The sequence below is a fragment of the Scleropages formosus genome, chromosome 11 (assembly GCF_900964775.1).
Source record: "Scleropages formosus chromosome 11, fSclFor1.1, whole genome shotgun sequence".
In the NCBI taxonomy this organism is placed as follows: Eukaryota; Metazoa; Chordata; class Actinopteri; order Osteoglossiformes; family Osteoglossidae; genus Scleropages; species Scleropages formosus.
This window is the reverse complement of record NC_041816.1, coordinates 631,512-655,872: the sequence shown is the minus strand read 5'-3', so window position 1 is coordinate 655,872 and position 24,361 is coordinate 631,512. Positions and strand designations below refer to the sequence as shown.

The 24,361-nt window shown below is 46.8% G+C and overlaps 2 protein-coding genes across 6 annotated transcripts in view; both read left to right on the top strand.

Moving 5' to 3' along the window:
• glceb (glucuronic acid epimerase b) overlaps positions 1 to 9,146 on the top strand; it is a 41,337-nt gene extending 32,191 nt beyond the window's left edge. For both annotated transcript variants that reach the window (XM_018752512.2, XM_018752511.2), the window contains exons 4-5: positions 2,244 to 2,483; positions 4,269 to 9,146. In XM_018752512.2, coding sequence (XP_018608028.1) covers positions 2,244 to 2,483; positions 4,269 to 5,293 — 1,265 coding nt within the window. In that variant the 3' untranslated portion in view covers positions 5,294 to 9,146. The remainder of the gene's footprint in view (positions 1 to 2,243; positions 2,484 to 4,268) is intronic.
• Positions 9,147 to 15,150: 6,004 nt separating this feature from the next.
• Positions 15,151 to 23,852, top strand: LOC108934587 (membrane progestin receptor gamma-B-like). 4 transcript variants are annotated; one of them, XM_018752515.2, is made up of 9 exons: positions 15,151 to 15,888; positions 16,732 to 16,995; positions 17,184 to 17,311; positions 19,465 to 19,670; positions 19,923 to 20,049; positions 20,463 to 20,507; positions 22,016 to 22,112; positions 22,416 to 22,560; positions 22,650 to 23,852. In XM_018752515.2, exons 2-9 carry the CDS (start codon positions 16,942 to 16,944, stop codon positions 22,961 to 22,963), a joined length of 1,116 nt encoding a protein of 371 aa, XP_018608031.1. In that variant the 5' UTR covers positions 15,151 to 15,888; positions 16,732 to 16,941; the 3' UTR covers positions 22,964 to 23,852. The 4 variants fall into 4 exon arrangements, with proteins under 4 accessions (XP_018608031.1, XP_018608033.1, XP_018608032.1 ...); XM_018752517.2 differs by lacking the exon at positions 20,463 to 20,507; XM_018752516.1 differs by lacking the exon at positions 15,151 to 15,888 and having other exon boundaries at positions 16,167 to 16,995.
• Positions 23,853 to 24,361: the final 509 nt, after the last annotated feature.

The window sequence follows — 24,361 nt, the reverse complement described above, 5'->3', positions numbered from 1 at the left end:
TTTGCCTGTATTCTCCATATGGTTCTTTGTTTTTCACAGGACTTTTCACAGAACGGTTTTCTTGAGATTGGCTCTATTTTCAGCTCATCTTCCCTGTGCTCTACATGTGTAAGGTTTAAAAGGCTGGAGAACTCTTCTTTATTAAAGAGTTGATGAGAAATGGAAAAAAGCACCATGATGCTGTGTGCAGCGTAGTGAATATTCTGCCCTCCATCTTGTATTCAAAGGATCCGGGTTCAAATCCCTGGGGCTGTGGTTCTCTTGATCAAGGTGCTTACCTGAGTTGATCCAGTAAAAATTACTCAGTTGTATAAGTGGGCAAATAATTGTAAGTAGTCTTGCATAAAAACTGTAAGTTGCTTTGGAATGAGCTGTCAGTTAATATAAATAAATGATAATTATTTCAGGTTCACCATGAATTATTGTAATAGGCTTGATAATGTCCACATATTCTGTCATTTGTCTAATATATCCACGTTTTCAGAAAAAAAAAAAAAAAAAAATCACCTCTAACCTATAGGTCCATGCTGATGAAAATTGATTCGGACTGAGTTTCATCTTCTCAATCATCATCTCAGCTGTTCTCCCAACTCGGCAAAGAGACGTCTTTGGAATGAGAGAATGTCATATTCGACAGGTCCCTGGTCCTCAGTGAGGTTCAGAACCCTTCTCCCTAAACTCCCGTTTAAGCGTGGAAAAATGGTTTATCTTTATCAAAGCTCTTAGACTGGATAAATGAAATATGAGGGAGCTTAATGTTTGTTTCATACTTAATCCCTGCGGAGAAATAAAACATGCGGCCCGGGCTCTCTCCGAGATCCTCGTAAGATGCACAGAGCTTATGAGTGTTTACTTTCTCGAGAACAATGAAATCACATTATGTAAGTGTCAGAATGAGAAGAAAAAAACAAATTGCTGAGATTTTGCACTGTTACTAAGCCGAATTGGCTGGGAAAGTAAGAAATGTTGCGATTTCGCAGTTTCTGTGTTCCCAAATTTCTGTTTCATAAACCCAGTATTTTGGATTTATTGTACCATGCGTATGTATCATGAGAAATGTTCCCTGAAAGTTCTTGTGTCGAGCACTACTTTTGAACAGGCTTCCGTCTGCTGACGTTTAGGGGTCGGGTAGCAGTAGAAGGGCTGAGCTGCTTCTCCTCTGTTTTCATCTTGGGATGCAGTTGAAGCACAGCGACCCTCCAGCAGCAGAGGGTAATGGCCCATTTCCGCTGGTCCCAAGCAAGCCGTTTTGAAGCACCCCGTCGAACAAGGAAATCGGAGGCATCGTGAGGCTCCAGACTCCTCCTCTGCCGCACGTTTCCCTTTCTGCTGAGCGCGGAGCTAGATGAGTGCGGTAGCAGGGTAGGGTTCCTCTGCATTTACCATGATGGATAGCACTTCTCAGCTGGCAAACTGGAGATCAGTAAATAAAATGTGGGGCGGGAGGCGGCATCCCGCTCCTGACAGCGCTGCAGCTCACAGCGGCAGTGGTTCGCCACCGTGTCTGGCACAACACGGCCTGCATGCACGCGGTCCCGTCTCCGCTGTGGATCGCTGGCGTGCTTGTGGAACGGTTAACATTGTAATGAGCGGGATGATGCAACAAGCCTCCTTCAACTGGAAACCCTTTGTCTAGACGGCATCTTGAAGTTGGACCCTTTTTATGATAAGTAGAAGTGATGGGGGTTGGAGGGAGTTTCTGATTAGGCCCCAGTGTGCTCTTATCTCACAGGCAATAAAATGTTTGCCTTGGAGAGCTGGGCAGTGCAGTCAAGGACGTCTCAATAATTGCATTTTGGTCTTTGTTCGGAAGAGAGACGAAGTTGCGCGCCGCTGTCAGCGTGGATCTGTTTGCCTGCCTCGGAGATCACTGCAGGGCGTTGTTAGTGCGCCGGACTCGGGAATCGCACAGCACGCATCGCGCTAGCGGACAGGAGTTAATGCCGTCGGACTTCCTCTCTGAAGGGCGGCTCATAAAGGGGATTATTCTGCTGACAAAAAGTGCAGAATCGGCACGGCGAAGCCTTGATTCATCGTTGTCTTGAGGGAGCGCTGACTTTATTAGACCTGTTTGTACGGGTTCTTGCCTCTGGTGCTGTTACAGCCTGTGATGGTTTGAAGTTGTTACCCCAGCATCCTTATCCTGGAGTTATTTGTGTTTTTTTTTTTTTTTTTTTTCTTCTCTTTTCTTTTCCCCCCGCTGAGTCCTAAGAGCATCTCGACTGTGTTCTTCCCCGTTCCAGGAGTACCCTTGTCCACACAGTGGGGCCCTCAGGGCTACTTCTACGCGATTCAGATTGCACAGTACGGTCTGAGCCACTACAGCAAGAACCTGACCGAGAAGCCGCCCCACGTGGAAGTGTACGACGCGGCAGAGGAGCGTGACAGCCGGCCGGCCGCCTGGAATGTGCCCAGGGGCTGCTCTCTCACGAGGGTCTACGACAAGGCTCGCGCCAGCAGCGTACGCCAATTCAGCGCACCAGGTACCTGGATACTTTCCTGGTGGGATTATTGATGTTCATGATGAACAGTGGACTTTGGAACATTAACATTCTTCTCTGCATTTTTTTTATTCTTAATCTTACATTTAAAATGTTTTCCCCCCATAATTTTAATTTTCCAGTTTCCTTTTTTTTTTTTTTTCCTTTTCCTTTTAACATCCCTAGCACTTCACCCCTCCATTTGCCATGGGCTCTTTACCAGAACATGAGCAATTTCTGGAGTCAAGTGTATTAAGACTAGTATGGGAGAATGACGTTCTGACCTTGGCATCAGCGTGTATCTTGTTGTTAATGACCCAGCTGATCAATACGCATTAGTATTAGCAGACTGGTTCCCGAGGAAGCTGCCAGAGCCGTTTCTGTCACCACTAAAGCCGGCGATCACCGTGGAGCGCACGGCCGAGAGTTTCCCCTTCTTTGTATTGCTGATAAGTAGTAAAGAGAAGATGGGATCTCTTATGTATTCCCTACTCATCCTTTATTGATGGCAGAGTAATCACAGGGCCACGGTACAAATCCACTTACCCACAAGATTGCCTTAAGTAATGGATTTATGAGTGCATTAAACAGCAGTAGGAAAGAGATGCCAGGTTGTCTTCTGCAGGCTCGCTCGCTCATGCCTTCCACTTTCTTTATTTCTTTTTCCAAGAAATTGACCAGCAGCATGTTTTTTTTCTTTTTCTCCTCCTCTCTCCGCCTGTTCTCTTGCACATAAGAAACCTCCCTCATAAGTGTTGGGACTGAGCAGGGGGCAGCAGGTAGTGTACTGCTTAGAGACTGCACTTAGGACCAGGGTTCAAATCCCACCTCCTGCTGTACTAGTGCTGATCAAGGCATTTCCCCTTAATTGATGCAGTAAAAATCACCCCAGCTGCATAAATGGCTAAATCACTGTAAAGACTGTAAGTTGCTGAACAGTGTAAATTGCTTTGGAGAGAGGCATCTGCTAAAAATAAAAGTAAGCGCTGTGTTTATATGTAGTCAGTCAGAACCTCTTCCGCAGTGTGTGTGTGAGCTGGCTAAATTTTTTTTTCCCTTTTTTTGTTTTTTAATGTATCTCTGTGTGTGGACAAAGAGTGAACAACTGTTAGTATGCAGTTGAAAAGGTTGTTTCTTCTCCAGAGCAGAATTGCACACCATGTATTTCTCTTGGTTGGAGACTGGGTGTGGGGGGTGAGGACTTTTCATGTATGTCTTTGTCTGGTGGAAACACATGGATTACATGGGTTGCCAAGATCCAAGGATCTGTGGGGTTGTTTTTACATATATCATATATATATGTGTACATACTGTATATAAAATATTTCTCGCCAAGATTCCAGCCAAGAAAACGACTCTTTCCCACAGACGAGTGCTTCCCTCTAATTAGCTACAGTGAACAGTGACACACGTGAACTGGCTTCCCGCAGGAGCTCAGGCTTTTGGAAGCAGGCAGATTTATTAAGTCCTGCTGAATTGCATCCATGAGCAGCAGTGTCGTCATCAGAACAAGAAATGAGCCCTGATGAGGAGAAATAGTCAAGCTGATCAAAAATATGCCTCCGCATTTTCCTGTTTTTCTATTACTATTTAATTACTTTGCCAAAGTAGTCTTCAGAAACGGGAGGTTTTTTCTATTTATTTGGCTGAATGTTTACTGAAGCAGTTTCAGTTAAAAACTTTGTTCAGAAGTGCAACGATGAAGCCCTCCAGGTTACAAGTCAGAGTCCTTAACCACTGCGCTGACTACTGCCCTGTTTGACAGCCCTGTTTTCTTATGTCTCACAGAGAATTCAGAGGGGATCTCACTGCCTCTGGGGAACTCGAAGGACTTTATCATCTCCTTTGACCTCAAGTTTGTGTCCAATGGGAGCATCTCAGTGGTGCTGGAGACCACTGAAAAGAACCCTCCATTCGTCATCCATTACGTCACTACATCTCAGCTCATCGCTTTCAAGGACCGCGACATCACGTATGGGTTGGGAGCACGCACCACCTGGAGCACGGTCACGCGGGACCTGCTGACAGACCTACGCAAGGGTGTGGGCCTGTCCAATACCAAGGCTGTGAAGGCCACCAAAATCATGCCAAGGCGTGTGGTCAGACTGGTGCTGCGTGGTCGTGGCTTCATCGATAACGTCACCATCTCCACCACGGCCCACATGGCCGCGTTCTTTGCCGCCAGCGACTGGCTATTACGCAACCAGGATGAGCGCGGCGGTTGGCCCATCATGGTGACACGTAAGTTGGGTGATGGCTTTCGCTCGCTGGACCCTGGCTGGTACTCTGCCATGGCCCAGGGGCAGGCCATGTCCACGCTGGTGCGTGCCTACCTCCTCACTAAGGAGCCGGCATACCTCAACGCCGCGTTGCGTGCTATCGGCCCGTACAAGCTGCCCTCAGGGCAGCATGGGGTCAAGGCTGTCTTCATGGACCGATATGACTGGTATGAGGAGTACCCGACGACGCCGAGTTCCTTCGTGCTCAACGGCTTCATCTATTCTCTTATCGGCCTGTACGACCTGGCCGAGACTGCCGGGGATGAGCGGGGCCGTGACGCAAGGCTGCTCTTCAGTAAGGGCATGGAGTCCCTGAAAGCTATGCTGCCCCTGTATGACACTGGGTCCGGCACGATCTACGACCTGCGCCACTTCATGCTGGGCTCGGCACCCAACCTGGCACGCTGGGACTACCACACTACGCACATTAACCAGCTGCAGCTGTTGGCCTCCATTGACGATGCCCCCATCTTCAAAGACTTCGTCAAGCGCTGGAAAAGCTACCTGAAAGGCGGCAGGGCCAAGCACAATTAGAGCTGCCCAGCGAGACCCAACTTAAAGCCTAGCTCGAGCGTTTGTCCGTTTCGGTTTCCCAGCACCGAGAAGGCGGTTCGCTCCATCGCGCTCCTCAGGCACATCTTTGAGGCTGTAATGGAGAATGCGTTCCGTCTTCTCTGGGCTGGCAATTGTAATTCACTACTAATGTGGCTTCAGGGAGTATGTATGTACATGCTGTATGGAAGGGAGTAGAAGTTGTTTTCCTCACTTGTCTGTTATGAGTTGAATCCTGGTGTCTGCAGGACACGAAGAAGAAACTGGCTACATGGAAGTAAGAAGAATCAGGTTCAGGGTTAAAATTGAGGAGGGTTGGTGCCTGACCCTGCACTGCTTTATCGTTTCTTCCGGTATCTTAAATTTTTTTTTCCCCCCCACACCTTCCTTTAAATTGTGTCATCAAAATGTCTCTGAAATGAGTAACTGCTATGGTGGAGCCATACGTATTGGAGAAATGGTGAAGTGGTAGACGATAGACGACACGGGTCACTGGAAACATTTCTCAACCCAAAGATTAGAATTTTTAAGATGCAGGCTTTCATGGTACATCGCTTATTTACATGACTAAACATTTTATTCCTGCTCCTGCCGTCACACTTGCATCTGTGTTGACAGCGGATTTCCTCTCGACCCCACACCCTAGGGCCTTTGTCATGTCACAGCGATGCTGGGTCACATGCCTCTCTTGCACATTCAGATCACTTTTCAACAAGATCTTCCCAAACGAGGCTGCTTAAATTCAGGGCGTGAGGTATTGAAAGAAATAGAAAGGTGGTAATCTGGCTTCTCAAAGATCAAACTCCATCTTGCGTCTTCCCCTGACCTGAGAAAACAGCTTCCCGGGCTTGTTCCTTGGGTTCCTCCATTGCGTTGAATTCGCCCCTTGTCTTACTTTGCTTCGCTTCACCCTGCATATTTAAGCTCTGAAAGGGTCAGTCTTGTGCAGATCCACGTCCAGGATCCCACCTCCTGCCCCACCGCTGCCACACTTTACTTCCACTTCCCTCTGTTTAAATGAACACTGCCTATAGCAGAGGCAGAGTCTGCACAGGGCTCTCGCTCGCCTCTGATTCCGTGAGCCACGCCTCATTTCAGTGGTTACAGGCAGTGCGGTCTCTTATCAACCTCCGGAGCTAGAGGTACCACCCTGGAGGAAGTCCCAGGTCCCATGTCGGTGCTGATCCCCCACGGGCATCCCGGTATTATCTGCAGAGTCCTTCAGCGTTCCCGGGTCAGGAAAGGGCTGATAAGCAGTTGTGCCGCAGTCCCGCCACCACAGATGTGGAATTTGCCATTTTATATTAGAACACAAGATGAGCTGGGGAGGGGCCGATTTCACGGCGGCCTGCGGCACTACAGGAGCGGAGCTGCGAACGGCGTTACTGCAGCTGAATTACCGTTTACTGGTTACTGTGTACTTGAGAGGAGCCCGGTGTCAGGTAGACGGGAGGCTACTGCCAACATCTAGAGCTGCTCAACGACATTGACCACGTTTGCAGCGTACCTTTGGGTTTAACTAAACCAACAATTAGACGTAGCAGCACCTCGCTTCATTACCGAAATGGAACGTGATAATCCAGATAATCAAGACCCTCATAAGAGTGCGGTTGTGGCTGTTGTAACGTTTTATAAAAATGACGCAAGAGTGACGGGCGCGTCTCCCTGTCCCGCCATCTTTGAGCACCGGGTGAAAATAAGGGGAAGCTTCGACAGACTTTTCTCTGACCTGCTGAATCTGTGTGAAAAAGGATCGTTGCGGCTTGAGGAAATATTCGATGTTTTCTTTCCGCTTTGTTCGGTGCAGTACAAGTTTGACATCCAGCCCTGCTTCGTTTTCGAAAGTCGAAAGTCAAAAGTCACACCACACAGAGCGCTGGAATCTTTCCCAGCTTACTCGCCCGAGCAAGTTTTCGTCCCATCTTCACCAGAGTAAGATGTGTTTAGTCTGCACGCGCGCTTGCGTGTGTGGGATCGGGGCTGCGTGGGAGCCGTTTTTCTTGTGGAAAGGGCACAAGGAAAACATCCTCAGCTGCTTAACAAGAACACCGCCAGCAGGTTCTTAGTGTTGATATGAATCCTGGCACAGTTTGCAGCCACAGCTAATGAGCGCTCCCCTCCCATATCAGCTGTTCGTGTGGGCTAAACCTAATTAATCTTTCGCCTCTCTTATTGACAGATGACTGAATGAGGAGGGAGCCCTTGGAGGTTCTTTTAATTGCTTTGGTTAATACACTTAAAGTCTTGATTTCGGGGGCGGAGCCGTCCGCAGAGGCGCGAGGTCAACGTTTTCCTCTCGGTGCAGCACGAGCTCATGTCTGCTCACCAGAAATGCGTATGAAAACACAAATAATGAAACGATAAGCTATATTGTGACGATCTGCGCTCCGCTGTGTTGTTCCCAGGTGAAAAAATCCTAAGCAGGCGACGGCAGCAGCGCTTGCAGTGAAAGTCGCTCATTTAATGGCGTGTTGTTTTGTAGCTCAGGGTTTAAGGAATCGTGTCGCTCGGTGGGTTGCTGGAGTAACGGTGATGGGGGTGGGGCCGAGCGCTCCTCGGGGCCAGTTTGTGTAGGATGTGCCGCGGTAACAAGACGGAGTCGAGTTCCACCGGATGACGGCAATCGGCACTGACCCCCCGCGGCTTGGGCCTCATTGGCACTCTGTTGGAGCTCCGCTGTCCTCCGTAGGGCTGCAGGCCTTTCCAGCAGGGCCTCAGTCGTGGTCCGCACAGAAAACGTCCAGCCGGGGGGTGAATGGACGACTGTCGTGCGGAGGTCAGCGGAGGCTTCCGTGTGAAATGATGGCGCGGTCCTGCATCTTATTACTTTTTCCGTCATGAATTACTACTATGCACATTTCATATTTGCCACTTTGTTGGGCCGAGACAGTAGCGTGTTCCTAAAGGGGAAAAGTTGTCTTTCCTGGGTTCGACCGGACGTGGAGCTCGCGCGCTGTTCATACCAAAGTCTCTAAGGACCAGGTTGTTGACCAGAGGGTTGTTGATCTCACTTCAAAGATAATGACATGTAGTTGCAATGTGTTGTCTAGTACTGATTTCCATGAAATGTTTTACTATATCTATTGCTTTGGAAATGTCATATTTCCTGATAAATGGGAAGACGGTGGCCGAGTCGTCCGTCCGTCCTCTGAAGAGGGAAAGCAAACGGTTTGCAATTGTAGTCAGATTCAGATTTTATAGTGTAGAGTTTGAACTATGACAAACAGGAGTCAAGAAGATGTAATTTCTGCAGTCCAGGGGATGTGTGCAAATGTTCAACTGTTGTCAAGAACTGATAATGTTTCAAAGGGAAAACCGGCTCTTAAACAGCAGTAAATCCCCGTAAGGGTTTGCTTTTTTTTAAAAAAAAAAAAATTTTATTTTTTTTTTTTATTAATTCATTTGCTTGGGGTAAACTGTCTGTCAGAGCACAAAAGCACAACCCTAGAGTCATTGGTTGATTTTACTCTCTCCGGTGTATCCCCCCCCCCTCCCCGGACAATGTGCAAGGCCTTCCCTTGAAAGCTGCTATTGTTTCTCATGGTGTAACTGACGACATCGTGTTCCTCTCTCCTCCTTTTGTTTTCCCCCACTGTCCTGTAAATTGACATGTGCAGCCCCAGTCACATGTGACATATGCAATAAAGTGTTTACTGTGTTTCCTGTTCCCGGAGACATCCAGAGAGGTTGTATAGACTTTGCAATTCAAGCACAATGTGCACATGCTACCATTTTTTTATGCAGAAAAGTGTTTATATGAAATAGTCAAACTCTTTGTGCTCGGAATTTGCTTTTTAAAGTTGTAAAATAAAGGCGTTCTTTCTTATATGGCTGTCTGGTGGGATTCTGTCTCTTCACAGCACAGACTGGAAACCTGCCCATGTGCTGAGAAAAGCGGCTTTTTCTTCTGCAGGAAGAAAGATGAAAAGGACCTTTTTCTTTCTCTTTACTTGAGTTACAGCAGTCAAATCTTCTCTGAAAAAAATTATCGAGCTTTCATCTTTTTTTTTTTTTTCCTGTGGCCGCCCCCCCCCAACCTTCTATACATTTATACACACACATGCACATACACACAAGCTCAGAGCATCTGACCACGTGAAAGAAAGCTGGTTACTATAAAGCCGGTGGAGCATCCTGACCTGCACATCGGTCATCTCTGACCATTATAGAGTCCAGCGGGTTCCTGTCCGTTCCAGCCTAATGACATTACCGTGCTCCTTGACAGTCAGTTTGTCTCCCTCCTAATCGGACACGCCGGTTCTGGGATTCGCCAATTTGCTGGGTGACCTTGCATTGCCCCACCCCCACCCCAATGTAGATGCCTGTGATAGCATTAGAGGGATTCATGGGCACAGTAAAGACAGGTTGCGGGCAGGGCGGTGCTTCTTGCGATGCACAGATGATCTGATTACTGGGCAGATGTCCATCCTGAGCCTTCCTTGAGGAGCAGTCTGCCTGCACGGGTCACAAGGGGGCCTGCGTGAGTGGTATCGTGGATGGATCAACAACTGACTGATTACTGCAGGCATCGAGTGTTGTGCGCTGCACCAATTCTCGATGCCTTGACGGAAGAGTCGGACCTCTGTTGGTGTCTTGGTTGTTAGACAAAAAGGGCAACGTTTCACTGCTCCGTCTCTGCTGAGGTTTCCCTCAGTCCTGAGCAGGTATTGAATGAAAGCTGCAAATGTCACGATTCCCCACGAACCGCTGATGCCGACTGTCACCGCGTCTCCAGGCATAAGCTCCATCATGAGCAGCAGTGAGAGGCAGATGTGCTAAAGTACTGATGTCAGCTGGATGTGGTGTTATTTTTCCAATCTCACCTTTACTCAGACTAAACACACAAGCCAAACTAGGACACAAGAACTGTATATGTACAGTGTCGGTCAAAAGTTTGAGTACGCATGGGAATGAGTTGAGTTGGTGACTCGTGTGTGTGTGTGTGTGTGTGTGTGTGTAGTGGAGTGCCTGCAACAGCTCCTCTGTGGAGAAGCCCAATGCAGCTGTGTGATACCACTAGGAGCAAGCTCCAAGGGGCTGTCATGAGGATGGGAGGGGAAAAATGGATCTGGGACATGCGCTGATGCAAGCTGACTTGGTCTTGAACACAGCAACACATTTGCATGCTGGGAAGGAGGCAAGTATGACATTTCTGATCAAGCCTTTGATTGAACTGACGCTGCAGTACGGCTGAATTCTCGTAGGGGAACCGAACAGAGAAAACACCTTTGTGAGGTGTGTAGTTTCATTCCTCCTCTGCAAAGGACTGCGTGCATACACATCTGCATATCAGAACATGTTTTCCATCAGGATGGTTTGCTGCCGTTTAAACCGCAGCAGCCGGCAGAGCTGCGAACGTTATTTATTTTAAAACACTGTCATCTTGTGGTGAAATAGGGGAAAAAACCCAGTATCGTTCTGCCTGCCCTGTACTTCACATTGTCAAGATCATGTTTTTATCGGCGTGAATTTGCGGAACAACCAAAGCCAAAAAATTTAGATGTAAAGCAGTGTTTTTACAAAGTCAAGTCATCTGAACAACTTCAAAACCTGAGTCGGTGCCATTAGTCAGCCTACGGCTAGAGTAGCACTTTGGGTTGTCGCCTTATAATCTGAAGGAGCTGGGTTTGAATCCCTGCCCCTGCTCTACTACTCCCGCTCATCAAAGTACTTAGCCTGCACTGATGCATTAAGAATACCCTCCAGTATAAATGAGTCAATCATTGCCTGTCTTGCACTGAAATTAGCGGTCTGAAGCTCATTCCCATCGAGACCAGCAAGCAGTATGTTTGAAAGCTGTGGAGTGAACCCAAGAAAAAAGGTATAGATTGACATGTACTTACTTAGGGTTGGGGTACTAAGGGTACTGCAGCAAGAAATGGAATTTGAACCTGTCTCCTTGGAGCGCAAGGCAGCTGCTCTAAGCACCATGTTACCTGCTGCCCCGTAGGAGCAGCACAGGCTGCGGTCCGGTTATATAACCCTTGGTACAGAACCTTTAGCAGCAGCATAACAAGAATTTGCAGCAGCCACACGATTTCTGGGGCTTCCTGGGGTTTTCTAGGAAAACCACATGGGGAAAAAAATCTCTTCTCTAAGTTGCTTGCTGTAGGCAGACAAATGCAAGAAATAAAATGTTCTCCCCCTATTTTGTACTGAACTTGGATTATGATTGCATCTGTGTGATCCCTACCCACCTTCCTCCTCCCACCCCATTAAAGCTGTATCTGTGTGGCACAGCAGTTTAGGACATGAACATGTAAAGCAAAGGTTATCATTCCAGTCAGTGTTGCTTCCTGCTGCTGCTGCTTCTCCTGGAAAATACTGAGCTATAAATGGCTCAAACACTGCCAGCTGATCTTACAGTAATAAAAGTGTCAGCAAAAATATAAGCATAAAATGATTTATCCTCTAACATATTCAATTTTTCATCATCATCTGCACTAGACCTCTACAAGCTGGTCTAAAATGTTGTACTGTAGCCTTGCCTTCAGTAATATGTTGAAGTGGTTGCTAGGAGTCAACATTGGCTCAACAGCACTTAGCAACCACGACAATGTGTCGGTGATCCTACTTGTTAATTTTTTTAAATTTCAAGTCTTTTCTTGCAAATTCCTTTTCTCGCTTAGGACCTTAGTGTGTGGCTGCTGTCTTAAAAAGCACAAGTGTATTATAGCAGCCTCGACGCTGCCGGTCTTTTCACAAAGGTGTCAGCGAAATAAAGGGAAATAAGTCATAACAACACAATGAAATGTATTTCTCACTGAAACGACACAGTAAACACATGTAGATTTCAAATAGCCCATAATGTACAGGGTTGTGTTCGTATTAAATCTGCGCAGATCCAGCGATTCATAAATACTTGTACAACATGGCGTTACCGTGGCCCTGTTACGTGTGGGCAGTGCGAGTGTGTGATTAACGTGTGTGTGTGTGTGTACTTAAAAAGCAGTTACACGGTATTTGCTCTGTTCGGCTGTGTGCAGTACAGAGCTGTTATCCCTGGGGACTCTCCCCTTGTACCTTGGCGTGATCCTCTCTGCACTGCAGGTACAGTAACTGTGTCTGGGGAATAAAAGTGTGTGTGCGTGTGTGTCGGCGTCCCAAGATAATATAGGTTTACAATTATAGTACATTTATTCATTTAGCTGTGCCTTTTCTCCAGAGTGACTCGCAGTGTTAGGCTACTTACTATTATTTATCCATTTCAACAGCTGGTCTGGTACTGAGGGCTTTACTCTGCTTTACTGCATTTCTGTTCCTGACATTTCATGTATTTTCATCTCTCGCCTGAAATCTCACAAAACGCAGATTTTGTCATATGGAAGGAATAGATGGATAGGTGAATAATTTGCCGCGTGTCTCAAACGCTATAGGATTTCATAAGCTGAAAGACCAGTTAAGCCTAGTGCCATGTAAACTCGACATTTGTTAGAATAGTCATGTTCAAGGAAATTGCTGGATAATCGAGCAGCTGGTTGTGTCGTGCGGTTAGAGCTGCTGCTTTTGGACCCGAAGGTTACAGGTCTGAATCCCACCTCTAGCCGTCGTACCCTTGAGCCAAGGTGCTTACCCTAAATTGTTCCAGTAAAAATGACCCAGCTGTGTAAATGGGTAAATTGTTGTACGTAGCTTAACATTATGAATAATTTCAGTTGTATTTGTCAATGTGAGCAACCCCTTCCCTCCGGGAAGTGTCGTTTCAACTCTTTCCCTCGTGTCCACAAGGCTGGCAACATGAGAAGGGCTGTGGGAGTGTAAAACGGGAGTGTAAATGGGAGTGTAAAATGCCCTTGGTAGCCGTGACTCGGGGGAACTCGACTTACCCAACTGCTCCTTATCCCCAACATTCAACGTGCACTTTATTAATGTTTTAGCAGCCGTTTCGGTGGAAGCGGAGCGACCTCGTGACGAGTTTTGGTGGCAAAATGACCCGAGTTGACAGTGTGAAATCGGCACTTAGAGTTTTCAGCACAGTGTAAGCAATGAATAGCCTACAGCAGCACCTTCTGTTGTTGTTATTATTTCCTTCATGGCTGTTTTTCTTGACATTTTAGTTGTTGACTACATTTGGTTGTTACTTGAAACTACTATAAATTAAAGTTGTATTTCAGTCTCAGTTTGCAGTTTTCAAGTCTGCGTTAATCATGCTGCTGCCGCTTGTTGATGTAAAAGTGTTTCAGGCCGCTTTCACATTGCTGCATTATAGCTAGGGAAAGACCCAGAGAAAGATCTAGAAAGTAGCTTCCCGCCCAGCTTGCTCGTTCCACTTGAAAGATTTACTCATTTACATTTAGCAGACGCCTTTCTCCAAAGCGACGAACATCTGTCATCTCGTGGAAAATACAACGTGTTCATTAGCAGAAAGAGAGAGACACTTGGATTCTTAAGTGCACTTAGTTTCTTTCCTTCACGGGATGCACCGACGTTCATCGCACAAGTAGTTGCGTAAAAGGTTACCAGAATATCTCCGATTCCCGATCGCCTTCCCACTAGTTTTTTTTGGACATACGTAAACGTTTGCCGTTTATGACATCAACACGCATGTACACGTGGATGAGCGACTCATCACAAATAGGAGACTGAAGTAGAATTTTTAGCGACTGAGGCGTACGGTCTGTTCCAGGCTCAGCTACACACACACACACACACACACACACACACACACCGAGCTTTCCTTCCTCTATTGCAGGAGGGCTCTGTCCTCCTTTCGCTCTGACCTTTTCCAAGTATGAGGATGTTTAGTGTAAATATGTTTACGCTTGTGTGGAACTCATGAGTTTTGTGTATTTCTGTACCACGTTTTATAGTTTCATACTTGACGGACTCAACGGTGCCACCATTTCCTCATCATGATGAAACAAGTTTTAATCCACCTTTTTTTTTTTCTTTTTAAATTTATTCGAAACATGCGGAAGGAGCGACATCAGTTAAATATCAAGTGTGCTTTCTAGAATGAGTCGTTTCGACTGCGTGAATACCGGTTTAGCACATCTAGAGAGCCACGTAAAAATGTTGGAACGACATCGCCGTAGATCGGTGAATGAGCGACACCATTGCAGCAGGCGCTCTTCGGTGCACATGCGAGGCGAGCTTGACTCACCTATCGTAGGCTGCACTTACTCTTACGTAATGAGTGTGCGGAAGCAGCGTGCGATACAACGAGGCCCCCCATGCCTCGACTCTACCTGACTGACCTGTAATACTTGACCGCACTGGTCTCGGGCCTCGGGCCTCTCGTCGTGCTCTACGCACGCGCGTCTCTCGCGCCCTCTACCTCCGGTCCGTTCCGCGACACACCGTAACTGTAAGAAATTGCTTCGGGTGATTATAGCGCGAGATGCAGATTTCCAGGGAGTCGGAGTGTTCTTATCGTTCAGTATGACGGCTCCCTGGGTGGGGAGAGCCCGCGTTACCGCGCTTTGCCGTCACGGAGTGTATATATATAGTTCTCTCCCCGAGAGCAAAGTCATCTTTTACAAGGATGAATTCATTTAAGGGAGAAAGACTCTTATTAGATGATCAACGTACGAACACAAAACACCGGGGGGAAGCGAGCAAGGTGACTTTGACTCTGGGTCTGAGGCTCTAAGCCGCACGCATCTATTTGTCCCGGTGGAGCCGCGTAGCGATACGGTCCCTGTGCGCGGAGGGAGCGAAGCCCCAGGGCAGCAAAAGTGCGCAGGACACGTTGAGTCCCATTACGCTCGACAGGACAAATTTACCGCCGCCGCCTGCGTACCGTAACCGTGAACGCCAAACACTGGTGAACGTAAAGCGTTTGATTGGGAGAGGAGGCGCGAGCGACTCTGGGGTAGTATTAATGTTCGCCGATGCCGCGTCCGTGTTTTTCCAGCCGGGGACGGATCATGCAGTCGTCCATCAGCAACAATTATTTATTGCTCTTCAATTATTCATCGGACCTCCACGCGTTTTCCCTACTCGGACCTGTATTTGAGTTACCTTTGCGTTGGGCGGCTACAAAGCGGGTTGAAAATTAACTCTGTAAGAAGGCAACTGTTGAGCGTCCTTTAAAGGTTCGGGTTAGATTTGTGTTCCAGAGACGCACTATGGCTACTAGGGCTCGTATTTCAACTATTTATTAACACCGTGTGTTTAAGAAATTGCCTCAGGTGAAAAATGGCCCCATTAATTAAAGCACTAAAACGGCACTTGGCTTTAGCACATGCTTGATATATGATTCGTTTGCAGTGTGCTGCTGGGCTGGATGGGGTTCATTATTAACTCAACCTCACCTTTCTCTCTTTAGAGAAGGGAATTAATGAGTAATGGCCCTATTTTCTCTGTAATGTCAGCTAGGTGAGAATTGTTCGCACCTGGCTGACACACGTTGGAACGCGCCACAAGGTTCGTCGCTCCCGAACGGCCTCTAGGTGCCCTCTCGACTCGAGGCCGCTCGAAGCAAGCGCCCGGACTCTCCCCGGCAGAGCACCGCCGTCTTTGTCCCTCGGTGGGAATTTGATGCCGAGTTACCCGAGGGCGCGGACGCCACGCCGGGGTTGCGTCGCCGCGAAGCCGGAATGAAAGGGTTTCTGTCTCTGCCGCGTGAAACTCAGGTAACGCTTCGCCCAGGTGAAGGACGTTGTGGCCCGCCGTGCCGGAAACGGGCCGGGCCGCTTTCCGGTAGAAGCATCTAGAGAAAGCCTTGGAAGATTCTAGATGGCAATTTTTCTGGAATCTGCTTCGCTTTGTTACGAGGTCTGAGTGATGCTCGGTCGTTGTAACGGGCCAGTGTCGTGGGCCCTGTGTGAGCTCCACGCAATCTGTGGCTCTGCAGAAGAAATTAACTTACAGGGGAAGGTCCCCCCCCCCCTTTTTATTTTTTTTAAAAAAAAAAAGGTTGGTGAAGAGTTCAGGTCACTGGGGTGCTGTGAGGTACACTTCCACGGGTTCTCTGGCTCCCAGGCATCGATGGCAGCTGCATCGTGAGCCGGCACCTGGGGATCCTTACTAATCTCGTACTACCTGTTTCGGGAGCCTCGTCTTCATAGTTTCGCTTACGAATGAAGTCAAACCAAGTGCAGCAGTTGGCTGTTTCTCAGCCGCTGGGGCTTCTGAGTGCGCGTCCGAAGAGAATGCGTGCGAGAAGATCTTGCGAGCCAAGCCCTTTGGACTGGTACGGGTGCGGACTTCCAAGTGTATAAACGGCGTTTATCTTCACGAGGCCTGTTTAAAGTGTTTACGAGATCCAAGGAAGCGGTCCACTCCACGTCCCGTACGCCGTGTGTTTAGTACACAGTCAGTGAGATACGCACTGCTGTTCTGTGTGTTTTTAACTTTTCCTCTTTTATCATGTGTTGACTGCTCTGTTTTGAGATGTGAGTTGCTTACAGGGTGTGTGTGTGTGTGTGTGTGTGAGAGAGGGAGACTGACAATCCCCCTCCCTTCTCCACTCCCAGGACTCCATTAGCCTGCTGCGGTTAAGGCTCTAGCAGGACCTGTGGGTGTGGGGCAAGCCCTGCTCCGGGTGTTCTCCCCGAGTAGGTGTGTAGCAGGGCGAGGGCCTCCGGCATTGGTTCAGGTGTAAAAAGAGTTCCGCCCCCCCCCCCTTGTGGCTGCCTGGCTGCTTGCTTGTCTGCCTCAGAGGTCCATTCACTCTCCTTGCCATCATGTTCAGCTTGATCAGGCTGCCCCGCATTTTCACCGTCCACCAAGTGCCCAAAGTAAGTGCTTGTTTCCATTCCTTTCATTTTATGCAAAGCGGCGTTTTTAAACGCGACAAAATATAGCGTGCGCGCGCACGAACCGTTTATTCGGCCGTCTCTTTGAGTAATTTCTCTGTACTTTTGCGAACGTGCCGCACTTTGTCATGACTGTTGTGTAGTAGATGTTTCTCTGATGCCCGACGCAGGCATTCCAAGAGGACAGCATCATCTCTGGGTACCGGCATCCCAGGAGTTCTGCCACAGACTGCATCCTCAGCCTCTTCCAGCTCACCAATGAGACGCTCAACATCTGGACTCACTTCTTACCCACATGGTACCGCTCCGGCTCGGCTCCAGAGCAGCAAGCCCGTTAGATCTGAATGTGTCACCCGAATATATCTTCTGGCTCTGGTTGAATGGAGATGGAGGAAGGCAGACAGCCAGAGTGGAAGTTCTTCTCGGAAGTCTGTTTCTGCATATAGAAGTCTGGTTTTGCTCGTATTTATTCCATTGCCATCCTGTGATTGCAGGGTAGTCTTCCGTTGAGCCATTAGATCGCTGCCAGTTGAGTTTAACAGAAGCTCCATTGAGCTACACTACAGAAAGTTCGCAATGCCCTGGGTGCCGCTAAGCGGTAGAACTTCACCGACACCCAGCAGGTCTTGTCGTCTTCTCATCTGACCCTGCGCTGAAACATGCTTGTTCTCGCTGTGCTGGAAACCCGCTGCGGACCTGCCGGTCGTGTTTTTCTGGTTAGAGATCATCGAGACGTGCTGCCGGTGCCAACTCACCTCTCGCTCGGAGGTCACGGTTCAGCGTAACTTGTCTCTTCTCGGTTCCTCGCGTGGAGAAGCAGCCCGGCTTTACCAGAACGTTGCATAATCTGTGTGGGCGGGGGCACGGCATTTTAATGATTCCTCAAATTCCTGTTGATCTTTAAATAAAGCAGCCTAGAAACTTCCATCGTTATACCGGCGTGGCGTTTCATTTAACTCGCATTCCACATTCTTTGGATGTCAGTCTTTCATTTTTATCTTGACAGCGCTGTATATACGGCGCAAAGTCTAAACGTTATAAAGAGCCGCGTGTGGGGGGGGGGGTACCCGCACCGATTCCATGGCAACGAGCGCGTGTGTGTTCTCGGTGAAATGCAGCGGATGTGTTCGAATGTTTAGCGGTACACATTAACATTTCCAGTGAGTGTCAGCCAGCTGGGACTGGGGCTGAGGCAGGTCAGCTGCCCTATTGCATTGTGGGATAGACAGGAATGCCGGCCTTGTGGTCATTATTAAGTGGCGCTCCACATCAAAGGCCTCTGATACATTTAGCAGTAATTATAGTATTTTGGGCACAGAAAAGGCCATGTGATTTTTTTAAAGGCACACAAAATACACACACGCTGGCTGAAACCGCTTGTCCCGAGCAGGGTCGCGGGGAGCCGGAGCCTAACACGGGGCGTAAAGCTGGAGGCGGAGGGGACGCACGCAGGACGGGATGCCAGTCTGTCACAAGGCACCCCAAGCGGGACCCGGCCAAACTGCCCCCCACGCACGCAAAATTGTAATTTTTTTTTTTTTTTTTTCTTATTGTAATTAAGAATTGGAAAATTGGCGCACCTGAAATGTCTGTCCAAAACCAAGAAACGAGGACAGTAAGCCAACATGCGTGGTAACGAAGTAATTTCAGGTACTCCGGCATGCCAATATTTGTATTTAAAGGAGCAAGAATGAGAAGGAAATCTATTCGGGGAAGGTAGCGCTTGCTTGTTACGTTACAGACGTGGGGTACAGATAATGGCACAGACAGCGGAGCTCTTTAAAGCCAAGCGGGTAACACGTAATTGACAACATATAATCCCAATTTGCCGAGCAGCTGTCATCCTGTGCGCCGGAGGCAAGATTTTGGTGAAGCGGGACAAGCTGTCAGCCCGAGTGCAGGTCTCTGAATTTCCAAAAGTGAGGGAAGAGGACCAGCCGTAGATGCGTCGTCCTGTTTGCGCAAAGAACTTTATGTAAGTTGTTGAGTTTCCGTGACGCGGTTACCGTCTTGTTCTAGTCATCAGGGGAATAGTTTTCAGCCTTCTCCACAAGGGCAGTTTGGATATTTTTGTTTCCCGATGGCTTGGTGCGGTTCCTGCTTTTCCGAAGCACAGTAAATGAAACAAAATTCAAGAAGCGATTCCGTTTCTGCATTTTGTTTTTTTGTTTTGAGCTGAACTTTGAGAATCCGATGGAAGTCACTTGGGAAGAACAACGCGTTTTTAACTCATTTTCCTGAAAATAACGGTGGGCTCCACTCTAAACGCAGCCCAACAGTGTGTGTGGGGGGGGGGGGGGTTTAATTAACAAGCTAGTCACTTTGAGACGAATGGTACGGCCCGTGTACTCGGCCTGCACGAGAGTGGGATTAATCGGGATTCGGTGCGATGAAGCCGCCGCCCCCTTACCACCCTGCCCTTTCCTCACTTCTGCTGGTGTCTCTGGACAGGTATTTCCTGTGGAAGCTGCTGACAGTGGTGCTGACGCATAACGTACGGCACGACGCCTTCATCTGGCCCCTGCTGGTCTTCCTGGCGTCGTGCTGCGTGTACCCGTTCACGTCCAGCTGCGCGCACACCTTCAGCACCATGTCCGCTCGAGCCAGACACGTCTGCTTCTTCTTCGACTACGCAGCACTCAGCTTCTACAGCCTGGGTGGGTGAACCTGCCGGCGGCACCGGCAAGGACCCGCTGCACTGCCTGGAAAAACCTCGCAGGCGCACGTTCGGATGACAGCTACCAACATCCGCCACATTTCCTTTGGAAATTACATTGGTCATCTGCAAATCTGGTTCCTTTCCCATTTACTCTACCGATGCTTCTTGTCATATTTGTAATTCTTTACGTTGAGTTGCGCGCAATTGCTTGTTGCGTCGACCCTAAATGCGTGTGTGTTTTGTGCTCCAGCTTCAGCCATCACGTACTCGGCGTACGTCGTTCCAGATGTCTGGGTGGGCAGCGCCTTCCACCAGTATTACGTCGCCGTTGCTGTATTGAACACGGCCATCTGCACCGGCCTGGCTTGTTACTCGAGGTAAAGAGGCGTGATTCATGCAAACCCTTTTCAGCCTGTTGCCACTGTGAGGTTGTGTGGGTCTTTGAGAACTTGCAGATGATCAGCCAAAGCGTTGGAGAATGAAAAAGCATTTATTGTTTATCGCAGCCTTAGTGCTGAGGCTTACGGCTCTCTAGGGCACACATTTCTGGCACTTCTCTCTGAATGCTGCTAACAATGACACTTTTTTTTTTTTTTTTTTTTTTTTTTTCTCCCCCCCTCCAAAAGTGAGTTATCAACTTGTTTAAGTCACAGACTGAATACTGTGAAACGGCTCACTTTGGTTTGTGGACTTTTGTCGATGACTTGCTTGAAGTTGTACATCTTTCAGCACGTTTACTTACCCCTCGCCGTTTACTAATTGCTCTCTTGTCTCAATTGCTCCCCTCAAGGCTTGGCTTACCTTTCCTTCAATATAACCATGGCTTCGTGAAAAGGTAAAAATTGAATTTACTTAGAAAAAAATGCTTCTGCCATTGCTTTGTGTGTTTTTGAGAGATTCGGGCCTCGCTGACTCCGCCTCACCTCGCTGTGCTATAACGGCGCTCTTGGCACACGTTCTCCTTACGCAGAATAAAACGTTAAAGTTCCATTTCAGAAATGTTTCTGTGATCTGTACAAACTACTGTGTTTCATACCAGCTCTTCTTTTTTGTCATTGTTATAGTGACAAAATGACAACCCATTGATGTTTACAAGTGTAACAAAAATGGAATGAGGCAAGAAGCCACAAGGTTGTACATTCATTTATACATATAATGTTTACATAATTATATCTCCAAAGGGAATAAAGGTATTTCATTTGTAGTTTCACACAGTTGCACAACTCATAAATGTAACATCGTCAGTAATATGACGAGCAGCCGTAACACTGACTATTCTTAACGCCGAGCTGTGAAACGGTAACATTTGAAATGAACTGTTACACTACACATTACTCAGTATTACAAAACTGAGTAGTTGGGTTTTTCCTCAATTTCACTGTCAAAACCTCAGTTATGAGAATACTCTGACTCTTGAAAGGAGATCCACGCCTACATCCATAATAATCGATCGCCAATTGTTCACTGCTTTCTGTGCTAATTGTGACAACGCACAGTTCTGCTACTTCCAAGTTACTTTGTCCGTATGGAAGAAGTTCATCAGTCAACCCAAGTGTATGTGGATAATTTTTTTTTTTTTTTTTTTTTTTTTTTCTTCCCCCCCATTAATCAACAGAACATTCAACACATTATTCATGCTGTAAATCTGAGGGGAGATAACATTGTTCTTCTTAGGCTGCACTAAGGCCAACAAAAGCAAAGTACTGTATTTACTCTAATGTACATTAGAGTCAGAAGGGCGGGGAAACTCTACTCTGTTATACAAGAAGCAGAACTATGCCGATATGACCTAAGAAGGAAGATTTGCTGGAACTGGAAATTCTCTGATGGGTCAAGGTTGCTTGCATGCCAGTGGTACTGGTAAAAGTGAAATAGAACATTGTTTTAGTTAAATGCTTTAAAATATTTCTCACTTGCTTTCTTGCATTTATTTAGCAGACACTTCTCTCCAAAGCGATTTGCAACGGATACTATGTAGTGTTACTAGCCCATGCACCTTATTCACCGCGGTGACTTGCACTGCTAGATACGCTACTTACACCGGCTCACTCATCCGTACATCAGTGGAACACACTGTCACTCACATACTTTCTTATACTACATTTGTTCTAAATAACTATAGACATTTCCCAGATGAGTAGCTTAAAAAAAAAAAGATCCAGTTAAATAATGTACTATTTTTAGTCAACAATTTGAGGTATGAATGTGATTATTTGATCATCTTTAGTTTCCCTAATGAGTTTATGTGGCCTTTTTTTGGCCCTGATTACATAGATGAAAGAAAGCCTCAGAGTAAAGACAGATGAGATTTGAACACTTTTTTTTTTTTTTTCCTCCTCGCAGGTTCTCAGAGTGCCAAAGTCCAAAGCTGGGCAAAATACTGCGCGTTGCAGCCTTTGCATATCCATACCTGTTTGACAACATTCCCCTCTTTTACAGAGTAAGTTTAACCTTAATGGTCTGTTATTTCACTGAAGTGTAATGCATGCTTCCCACAACAGACAGCACTGCCTGTGTAGTTCGAATGGTTCTCGTCTCAATTAATACACAATGGGGTTCAAATAAACAGTAGGCGAGACAAAATATAGAATGGAGAATTTGCACAGGCCACAAGTTCCTTGTGTACGGCTTAATTTTTCCGTAATTTCAAAAGCAGTTTATTTTGATAAGAAAGAATGTGAGTGGTGTTTTACTTGCTTTGTAGCAGTGACCCCAGTTAGAAATCACCGTGTCCTTCCTGCAGATATTTGTATGCGCTGGTGAAGGCTGCACAGACAATGAAACCAATTCCCTGCACTACTGCCACACGGCCCTGGCCTTCCTCACCGTCGTCCTCTTCATCACGCACCTACCTGAGCGCCTGGCGCCCGGATGCTTCGACTACTTTGGTGCGAGTCACAGTATCGGGGTGGAGTTCAAGAAATGTTGCTGGGGATTCATGTTTTTCGTGCTGATTGTGCTTTCGTCGCTTCTGCAGGTCACAGCCATCAGCTGTTCCACATATGTGGCATCATTGGCACCCACTTCCAAATGGAGGCCGTTCAGCTGGACATGAATGTGCGGCGGCAGTGGCTCCTGGCCCACGCGCCACCCATCACCTTCAGCAACACGTTTGGGGCAGCGCTGCTCTCCGTGGCCCTCAGCCTGATTATCATCTCCGTCTTCAGTAAAGCCCTCTTTTTGACAACCAGCAGGAAGAATGAATCCAAAAGGACAATGAAGACATGTCCTCCAAAGCTGAGCTCTTCCAGCAGAAGTAGGAAAGAGCTGCTCTTACCACATCAGAACTGAGGTTTTGGACCAAACGCGAATCACAGGTACTATGTGAGAAGATAAGCTATGAATCCACTGTGCTGGATCCATGTCGTTGTAACTCCTGGAGGTTCAGCCTTCGCTTTTTTGGCTGAATCTTTTGCAGTGCTAGCTGTCTAGGGTGATATTTATTTACTTTTTATTTTTGAAATAAAATGAAGACTTTTAAACATGTCATTGTATTATACTTATATTTTTAAAACCGTGCAGTGCCTTAAAAGAACAGTTTTATGTTTTAAGGGCCATTCCTTCCAGCAAATATTTAATAATTACATGGTTTACAATGTTTATTACTCTGATTGTAAGGTTTTGAATGTCACTGCTCGTTTCTTGTACTGACATTTAGAAAAACTGTTCTTAAACCAGCTTAAAATGTGACAACTTATGCCTTATGAAACTCTAGGACCTAGCTAGATATGAAGGCCCAGCAGACAATTTTACACATCTTATTTGTACTGTATTGACAATGATTTGAAATGGCACTGGATGCATGAAATGTCCTGTGCTTTAACATCCTCTACTTTGTTGAGAGCATATGAGAGCACCTTTATCTGGTGTATGCATTTAAGAATTTATGGAAGTGATACCATGTTTTTTAGTCAGCTACTGTTAATGAACATCCTTTTTATGTCTGGCATTTGCTGATTGAATATAAACGTTGCGTTGAATTTTTTTTTTTCCTTTTTGATAGAACCATGTGAGATTCAGGGACCGCATCAAAAAATGTACACTACAGTCAATATATTTTAACCAAATATGTGTCATGTGGTTCTATCACCACTTTGCACTGCTTTCATGTTATCAGGGATGTATGTGGTGATTTGTACAAAAATAAAACTGCATCTGGACTCTTCAAGTATAGATTAATGTGGAAATGGTGATCTGTGATTAGTGAAGCTGTTTCTGATGTGCTTTAATTGATTAGTTGGCATGTATTTAATACAATAACGGTAACGAGCTACTTGGTGTTGACGATGGCATAATACCTGAAAGTGCACTTTATTGCTGGGTACAAGAGTATTTTTAAGAATTCTTAATGCTTCTTAAGGATTGTTGTCATCTTTCATTGTACATGGTAAGAGTACCTATCCTCCTATCAAAAGTATCCATAAATGGAAAAGGGGGGGGGAGGAGGAGATGATTTTCATTTTACCCTTCAAAAGTGTGCAGAATCTCAAGACAGATTTTTGTAATGTAACCAGTGTCCATTTTTCATATTTAAGAGAAAACAAAGATGTATTTCTGGCCTATTGCGGAGGATTAAGAGTTAGCATTTACACACAAGACCGAAATGGGGGAAAAAAAACACTTTCGTGTGCCGGCAGCATTAAAACAACATCCATCGGATACAACCAATCTCTTTCCTAAGGGGCTACA

Coding starts and splice junctions, on each gene's coding strand:
- LOC108934587 (XM_018752515.2), top strand. CDS start 16,942: ATGTTCAGCTTGATCAGGCTGCCCCGCATTTTCACCGTCCACCAAGTG. Junction 17,312..19,464: donor ACTCACTTCTTACCCACATG/GTACCGCTCCGG, acceptor GTCTCTGGACAG/GTATTTCCTGTGGAAGCTGC. Junction 22,113..22,415: donor ACATTCCCCTCTTTTACAGA/GTAAGTTTAACC, acceptor TCCTTCCTGCAG/ATATTTGTATGCGCTGGTGA.